The 9,422-nt window shown below is 32.4% G+C and overlaps 1 protein-coding gene across 1 annotated transcript; it reads right to left on the reverse strand.

The window, feature by feature from the left end:
* Positions 1-3,380: 3,380 nt before the first annotated feature.
* Positions 3,381-5,541, reverse strand: LOC134244647 (uncharacterized). Its single transcript, XM_062726904.1, has 2 exons — positions 5,339-5,541; positions 3,381-3,806 (listed from the first exon to the last, which is right to left on the reverse strand). The coding sequence occupies exons 1-2, from the start codon at positions 5,349-5,351 to the stop codon at positions 3,502-3,504; spliced, it is 318 nt and encodes a 105-aa protein (XP_062582888.1). The 5' UTR covers positions 5,352-5,541; the 3' UTR covers positions 3,381-3,501.
* Between the last annotated feature and the right edge of the window lie 3,881 nt (positions 5,542-9,422).

Genomic DNA, 9,422 nt, shown 5'->3' on the forward strand with positions numbered 1-9,422 from the left:
GTTTTTATAAGGCCTAGTTCAGAAAATTAATTCTTAAGGTAGGACACAATAGATAGGGCAAATTTTTTCTTCAAATTTAATTTTTCTGAAACTGAGATTTTGTTCTAAGATACAAAATCTCTATTTATTTATGATTTGAAAGAAATTCAACCACACATTTTTTGCCCACATAGTCTGAAATATGGCCTATCAGACCCCTGTAAGAAGATTGTGAAATCTGACATTCGACTTGAGAATGAGCCTTATTTTAGAATTATGAATTGATCTATTGGAAATTTGTGTAATACTTTTAATAAAGATAACTTTTTGTTACTTTAAATCAGTAAGACATTAGTCATATTGGTACTGGAAAATTTGAGTAAAATATTAAGTAAAAATAGAACATATGTAGCGTTGGACTTGCAAATTCACATAATTTTCGACAGTTTAAGTTTTCTGAAGAGAAAATGTATAATTTAATTTTTACAAAAAAAAAAATCAACAGAATGATTCAAATGGGTCCTCAAATAAAATGTGAAAAATTAACCCGATGTTTTTAAGTGACCGCAATATATTATACATGTGACAATAACGGAGCAGACTAAGACATGTCCGTACTCTGCAGCATGTAACAGAAAGAGAGGATATGTACACGTCACAACAGGTGCTGTGACGTATCCCATGTGATCGGATGTAGCAGGACAATTCGTGCCCAGTACCTCCAGGACCACCATACGGTCGATTTGATGCTTTGCATCAATTAAACTTATTTTCTGTTTCTAATCTGCTAGCTTTACTTCCTTTTTGTCAATTTTTAGTCCTACTGGGACACCATCAACGACCGATAGATAGATATCTATGGTGGTCTCCGAACTTCATATAAAAATGACTTTTTACATGCCAGAACCCTTCCTCTGTTCATTTCGTATCATCCTAGGGACTGATCGAGACTTTTAAAAGAAAAAAAAACTAATTCTCTGAACGTTTCAAAAAGTACAAAATGAGCGTAAGCTTACCTTATTTTTGTTCCACGTGTACAGATTTGTCAGCTAAGCAGCTTCACTTCGGAAAAAAATCGATCTGTTTTAAAATGATGTAGATCTACTTCCCTTTCTCTTTCCTTTGTAATTATTAATAAAAATAAACTTTGCTTAAGCACAATTCACAGAAACTTAGAAAACGAAAGAAATTTTCACAAAACGCACGTGGTTATTCACGTTAAACATTATATTCTATTTTCTTTTTCGTTTCGGTGAATTGCATTAGTGCATTATCGGTGGCAGGTGCAGCTGATGTAGATATGAGGTTGTCTGAGATTAGAATGTTGAAGGAAAAAAATTATACATGTATATATATATATAGATCTATACATTGTTTTGATGGATGTTTTCATATATCAAAGATTTTTTTTAATTGCTTAATGTTAAATATATGTCTAAATGATTGTACTTTTATTTCATGTTTTTTTTTCTTTTAAATCAGATGTTTAGTAATTCATAATCGACCGCAGCATATTATATTGTTAACAAACAAAAGAAAAAAAACAATAAAAGTATTAAAATTCGCTCAATATTTACTCGTAATGGTTGCTATAAGATTTCCATTTAAATCAATTTTTCCTACAATTTTTTCTAGTAACAAGGGCAACACCGTTAATTAGAATGACAAAATTTAAAACCTATACATTAAATAATATGTATCTATGTGCAGTCTATTCGTGACCAAGTTATATTGTAATCAAACATCGCTCACCTGATTTACTTTGTTCATTACCAGATTTCCCCTTTGTAATACCTATTGTGGTTCCAACCTACCCGCGGGGTTTATGATTTGAACAATCTTTAGAATTTACACTACCCATGCAAGGATGCTTCCGTATAAGTTTCAGCTTTTCTGGCCCAGTGAATCTTGAAAAGAAGATTTTTAAAGAATTTTCCTTTATATTTCAATGGAAAACTTTGATGAAATCCTAATTTGGTCCTGTCCTACTCCCAGGGGCCATGACTTGAGCAATTTAGAATCTACACTACCATAGGATGCTTCCATATAAGATTCTGTTTTTCTGGTCAATTGGTTCTTAAGATTTTTTAAAGAATGTTCAAGTATATTTCAATGTAACTCTTGGATTCCCTATTGTTACTCTGCTCTACTCTTAGGTTTCAAGATTTTAACAATTTAGAATCTACACTACCCAAGGGTGTTTCCAAATTGATTTCAACTTCTCTGGTCCAGTGCACGTGGTTCTAGAGAAAAAGATTTTAAAAGATGTTTCCTTATTATATATTTCAATGTAAAAGTTGAATTCCCTATTATGGCTCCACCTTACCCCTGGGGGCATGATTTGAGCAATTTTTGATATACACTACCCGGGGATGCTTCTGAATAATTTTCAGCTTTTCTGGCAAAGTGGTTCTTGAGAAGATGTTTAAAGAATTTTCCTATCTATTTCAATGTAAAACTTGGATTCCATATTGTGACCTCGCCCTATCCCAGGGGCCCTGATTTGAACAATTATATATTGGCTGAAATTTCCCAAGTAGTTCTTAAGAAGATGACAATGTGAAAAGTTTACGACAACAACAACCCCAACAAAGACGACAGAAAACAGACAAATTTTGTTCAGAAAAGCTCACTTGACAATATAAGTTTCAGCTTTTCTGGCGCAGTGGTTTTTTTTCTTGGAGGAAAACCTTTTACTGCTTAATATAGGTTTGTGGCTGTTTTGATTCCTTGCATCAATTTGACTTGTATGTGGTGTAAGCATTGTGTCTTTTGTCCAACCTTCAATTAGGCAGTCTCTTAAAGCATAAAAAATGAGACGCCTTGTAACAATAAAATAAATTTATAATTAAAAGACTTTATTAATCAGTTTGCTATCTTCACTGTACATTGTATCCCGTTTAAGATTTACGCATCAAAATGCCAAAGAGAGCCCATCTGTCAAACAGTAAAAAGAAATACCAGGTACCCCGTATTCATACATGTACTAGTGGAGGGAATATAATTGATTACAATAAACACAAAGATTAAGATGGATACTAAACATCAAACTAAAAATTTCAACTTCGTTCTGAATTGCTTCAGTGACTTTTTAACTTTTTTATGAATTACTTTAGGTACGGTATAACACAGAAAAAAAGTATTATAACACCTATTTATTTGCGTTTCTTTAATGTATATTATCACGTGATTGCGTGCAATCAGAATCATCCTGCGTAACATACACATGCATAACTAGTATCAAAAAAATATTTTAACATGAGTATTTTAACGGCTATCTAAAACTATCAACTTCCTTATCACTGAACTGATCGCTGATGCCCTGATCCTCAAAAACTATATAATATATATATTTACTTAGTCTTGACAACTTTCCTATACAAACATTCTTTAACTTAATATACTGTACAACAGGACTTCCTTTCCGCATTGCATCTTTCTTCTCCATGCTCCTGTGTAATATTTGTACATGTAAGTTGTTTTAGAATTCAGTAAATTGAGCTTCTTTACCAACTATCACTTTTAGTCTTTCTCCTCTCTTCTTCCTTCGGCGGCCATTTTATCCACCTGTTCCTCCAAGTAGTCGTCTGCGAAATCTGCCGTCTGCTTCAACGCCTTCAGAATCAAGATGTCAATGTTGGGTTCCAAACTAGTTTCACTCTCGTAGTTTTTGATTGGCATGATGTAGCCACGTGGTAGTCCCATGACATCAGCGACCTTGTCGACTGTGTCACGAACGGCTGGACTGTGGAACATTTTAGACGCGTCCTTATTAACGCTTGCGCAGACTTTGTCAAGCTTCGTCAAATACACGACCTGGGGAATATCTGATCAAAGAAACAATAAATTAAAGTTTAAAAGAATATGAAAAAATTGGGAGGAATCTGAAACAAGAGGCCCATGGGCCATATCGCTCACCTGAGTAACTTGGATGATGCAGATCTTTACCAGATTCCCCCTCTTGCTATACCTATCATGCCCAACAACCCCATTCCCTTTTTTATTTTAAAACTTTAGAATCTACACTACCCAAGGATGCTTCCACATAAGTTTCAGCTTTCCAGGCCCAGTGGTTCTTGATTTGTTCTTTATATTTCTATGTAAAACTTGGATTCCCTATTGTGGCCCCACCCTACCCCGGGGGTCACTATTTTAACAATTTAATATCTACACTACCCAAGGATGCTCCCACGTAAGTTTCAGCTTTCCTGGCCCAGTGGTTCTTGAGAAGAAAATTTTTAAAGATTTGTTCTTTATATTTCTATGTAAAACTTGGATTCCCTATTTTGGCCCCGCCCTACCCCCAGGGGTCATGATTTTAACAAGTTAATATCTACATTACCCAAGGATGCTTCCACGTAAGTTTCAGCTTTCCTGGCCCAGTGGTTCTTGAGAAGAAGATTTATTAAGATTTTTTCTATATATTTCTATGTAAAACTTGGATTCCCTATTGTGGCCCCGCCCTACCCCCAGGGGTCATGATTTTAGGAATTTAATATCTACTCTACCCAAGGATGCTCCCACGTAAGTTTCTGCTTTCCTGGCCCAGTGGTTCTTGAGTAGAAGATTTTTAAATATTTGTTTTATATATTTCTATGTAAAACTTGGATTTCCTATTGTGGCCCCGCCCTACCCCCAGGGGTCATGATTTTAACAATTTAATATCTACACTACCCAAGGATGCTTCCACATAAGTTTCAGCTTTCCTGGCCCAGTGGTTCTTGAGAAGAAGATTTTTAAAGATTTGTTCTATATATTTCTATGTAAAACTTGGATTCCCTATTGTGGCCCCGCCCTACCCCCGGGGGTCATGATTTTAACAATTTAATATCTAAACTACCCAAGGATGCTTCCATGTAAGTTTCAGCTTTCCTGGCCAAGTGATTCTTGAGTCTGAAGAAGATTTTTAAAGATTTGTTCTATATACTTCTATGTTAAACTTGGATTCCCTATTGTGGCCCCGCCCTACCCCCGGGGGTCATGATTTTAACAATTTAATATCTACACTACTCAAGGATGCTTCCATACAAGTTTCAGCTTTTCTGGCCCAGTGGTTCTTGAGAAAAAGATTTTTTAATGACCCCACCTTATTTTTGTCTTTTCTTGATTATCGCCCTTTGTAAGGGAACTTGGCCCTTCCTTTTAACAATTTAAGCTCCCCTTTACCTTCGGCTCACGTGAGCTTAAAAGAGTCATAGTTTACTAGATATTAGCGTACACCCCTCTGAATTGTACACAAATGGCATCAACAGTAATACTGTAATTGCGTTTCAACAAATGATTTGTGAAAAAAAAAATTAATAAGCTGAATACTTCTTGTTTATATTTCTATCACAGAAACTTTTAAGGATTCACCTACTTCTCTGATTCATCCTTCCCTGTAAATCCTTAAGCTGTTTGAGAATTTTTTGTGGAATGACATCAATAGTACTTCCGTCCACCACAAACGCCACACAGTGAATTTTGTCTCCAAGTCTCGGGTTCCGAATGAAACCAAAGGTCTCCGTTGTAAACGGTGCTGACGGATTAAACTGAAGATAAACTAATATAATGAAGGCATTGGTTATTTTATTTTAAAAAGGATTATTCTTACATTCACTTTCACTATTTAGCCTGTCTATCTGACTATGCGAATGATAGCTCAATTTCTAAAAGGTTTCGATATAAGAAGACCATGGACGTGCATATATATAACAATATAAAAAATGTCTCAAAATATATTTTAATAATTTATCAAGTCAGGTATTAACTCTACAGTTCAGGTTGGTAACGAAAAACTATTTTATATTTTAAATCATGCATTGCAAAAGGAAAATAGCTAAGTTCACGAAGAGCAAAAATCCGCCTAGTCATCAAAATAAGTGAAACTTCCTGACATTATACTCGAGGATTTGTATGTTGTAAAACATTTTATTTTTTAAGAATATCTTTTCTGGTTTTCTTTTTACAGCCGTTTCAATTTAGCATTGTTTTCTTCATCAATGCTGTCACGTCATTACGTTGACGTTATGCTTCAACATCATAACGCTGACGTTTTGTATAAAAATAACACATTACGTTAATTAAATAAGAATCACCAGTACAGGCCAATCTTCAAAATTTTAGGAAAAAAATTCTATGATTTTATAAGAAGTATAAAAAATGGACTGTTTTTTATTTTATTTATTTGTACTTCAAAGAAATATGAACTATTTGTTATATACATGTATACTATATAACGGTTGACTGGAAAAATCGTGGATACATGTAACACCTTTTAGTGAAAATAAGGGACAGATTTAGCTGAACACAAACACAAAGTGTCAATCTATCATATTTGAATAGAACTGATTTTTTGTAGTAAAATGTATACTACACTGTATAGCGGCCATGTAAACGGATTTTTATATTCATAGATGCGTTATTATATGGTCCTACGGAAAACAAGCTAAAAAATGGAGGTTTTGTCAGAGAAAAGACAATTCTTCTATTACAACGAAACAATAAAGTTAAAAAAATGTTTAATAAAAATAAATATTTTTGAAAATAATTTACCATATCTATTATATTGTTCTATAAAGAATTTGCTTCACTTGCTTAATTTATATGCATTAATTTTCCTTATCATTTGATATGTACGCAGTTCTTACAGGTAATACACGAAAAATTGTGACGTTTAACGGCAATCTTACGCACACAGAATGACATATTTCAGAAAGAATCAACACTATAGACCTTTTAACAAAGTTGATGCAAATCATCAAATCGGCCCAAAATTAGTTTTTAAAAAAAGGAGTCTAAAGGAAAACACAAGATTTCCAAAGTATTTGAATTTCCAAAGTATAAACACAAGATAAACATCATCCTATAGCGAAGATGGATAAATGGAAATGCGCGTAAACCAATTAGTTAATGTAAATGACTTACTAGTAATTGAAATAAAATCAACTGATTAATAATAAAAACGTTATATAATCAAAATGAAATAAAAAAAATATGTCGGAAATAAAAAAAATGCTGGAAATGCTATGCAGATTTCCGGAAATGAAATGCAGCGGCTGATAACATGTATCTTTGTCATGTGACAATGCCGATGTTCTATCAAAATACGCAATAGTGAATAAAAAATGTCATTTGACTTGCAATTTACGAAAGCCGGATAGGCTCATTTCTGAAAAGATAAAAAAAAGATGGGCGGATAAGGCGGGCAGATTGCCCATAGCATCAGATATTAAGAAATCACATTTGATATGCAAATTGAGTATTTAAGGAGGAATGCCACACCAAATTTTTATTTTATAGATCTGTAAGTCAATCTTTTTAAACAATGGTTTCAGCATTGAAAGGCCGAAATTAGCACTCAATTATTTTATATGAATTTTTTTGTATTTTTTCAAAGAAAATGAAAATAATTATTTCCATCAAAATAAGATGATTTCTTATAAAATTTTCGCTGTAAATGAATGCATCACATTAATATCTAACAAAATATGTGTAGAAAAGCCGTATAGATATAAAAAAAAATTAAATAAAGAAATATTTATAAAAATAAAACACAAAATTTGTGAATATTTTTTAAATTTGTGGTTAAAATTTTCTTAAAACCAGTCACAACTGGGGAGAACATGTTCATTAATCATATTTATAAAAGAAATTGAAACGAAATGGCCAAATTTTAGAGGAATTAATTTTTTTTTTATTTTGGCCAATCCCGATCAAAATTAAACCGATCCCAACTATAATTGTATATTTATTGAAAGTAAATACATTTCCCCAAGAACACTAGTCTGATTAAGTGTAATAAGGATTAAAACATTTATGAACCTGACAATAAAATAGATTTCTTCATTGTAAATACATGAAGAGGCAGTAAATTAGCATTTTATTAATTTTGTATTAATTTTGATCGGGATCAGTTTAATTTTGATCGGGCTAGGTCCAAATATCAAAAAAATTATTTTCTCTTAAATTTCTCAATTTCGTTTCAATTTCTTTTCAAAATATGATTGACAAACATGTTGTCCTCAGTTGTGACTTGTTTTATGAGAAAAAAAAATTTCAGAAAAAATAAATCTCTTTAAAAAAATTCATTCATAAAAATATTCCATGGTATTCGTGGGATTCGAACCCCCAGCAAAAAAATACGTAAGTATCAGACTGCTTTGAGACTAACGCGCTAACCACTACCGGTATGCTACATGGCTCATGATGAATAATGGCATTTAAAACATGTTTCTGATATGACCTTTGACTTAATGGACTTGAAGTATTTCTCGGAAAGATGCGAATGTTTTGTCATAAAAGTGTATTTTTAAGGTATAGTGGGCCTTCCCTCCATTTTTTTGTAAACCAAAAAATATATATTTTATCGGAAACTGTTAGGATTATCTTTCAAAAAAATGGAGCGAAGACCCACTCACATTGAAAAATTTTGTTAAAGTATGAAAAAATGATCGATTTTGTTCTTTTAAGTCTGTGTATGCTTTTTCACGGGCAAATATTTTCAGTTTTTGTGAGATCTTTGTAAATTATAGAAATTTTACATTAAGTATACTTTAATATTAGATGAGATATGACATAAAATTTGGATATAATTGAGATGAATTTTTTTCCCTTCTTATCTGTCGCGCTATAGGCATTCTGCCCGCCTTATACGCCCATCTTCTTTAACTCGTTATAACGAGTAAATTATCTCGTTATAGGGACTAATTCATCTCGTTATAATGGCTTAGTATCTCGTTATAACAAGTTAATAATCTCGTTATAACGAGTTAATTGTGTCGTTATAACGACTATCTGGCTTTCGTTGTAATTCACCTAGTATTAAAAAAAATAACTTCTTCTGAAAACTTTTTTAATATATGAGATATTTTGGCACTGTAATTCATATCTGGAAACAATACGTTTTGTTCTTTGGGATCGAGCAGTTACGGAAGCGTAAATGGCTCTACACTTGTTGTGTTATAACTTTGTATATTGTCTTATATTTTATCGACTTATCAACATAAAAAGTGTTATACCTACTTATTTATGCCCATATTTTGAATTGTATTGAGGTTTATTTACATAATTGAAGGCAACTTCTTTTGTTCAATAGATTTTATTGCTTTAACTTTTATCGACTGAAATATATACTAATTTTCAAATATCGATCTAAACAAAATAATTATTCATGTCAATATAGTATTGTCGATTTGAAGAAATAGATATGAAGTTATATCGATATAGATATATGAATATTTTCGAGAAGAAGTCAGAAACAGGTGTTTTTGAATTAACTTGGCGGGAGCGGGAATTCTAATTAATCTTCACTTCAATTGGGAAGCTTATGTACCATGTATTTGCTATCGTGTACGATTATAGGCTGAAACAAAATTAAAAAAAATATTTGAAAAATGGAGATGGAGAGACATCAACAGTTGAATTATCTGCATTATCATAGGAAATAATTGTACCCATCATTT

This window comes from Saccostrea cucullata, unplaced genomic scaffold (assembly GCF_032062105.1).
Source record: "Saccostrea cucullata isolate Sc308-1 unplaced genomic scaffold, CSIRO_AGI_Scuc_v1 ctg13617, whole genome shotgun sequence".
In the NCBI taxonomy this organism is placed as follows: Eukaryota; Metazoa; Mollusca; class Bivalvia; order Ostreida; family Ostreidae; genus Saccostrea; species Saccostrea cuccullata.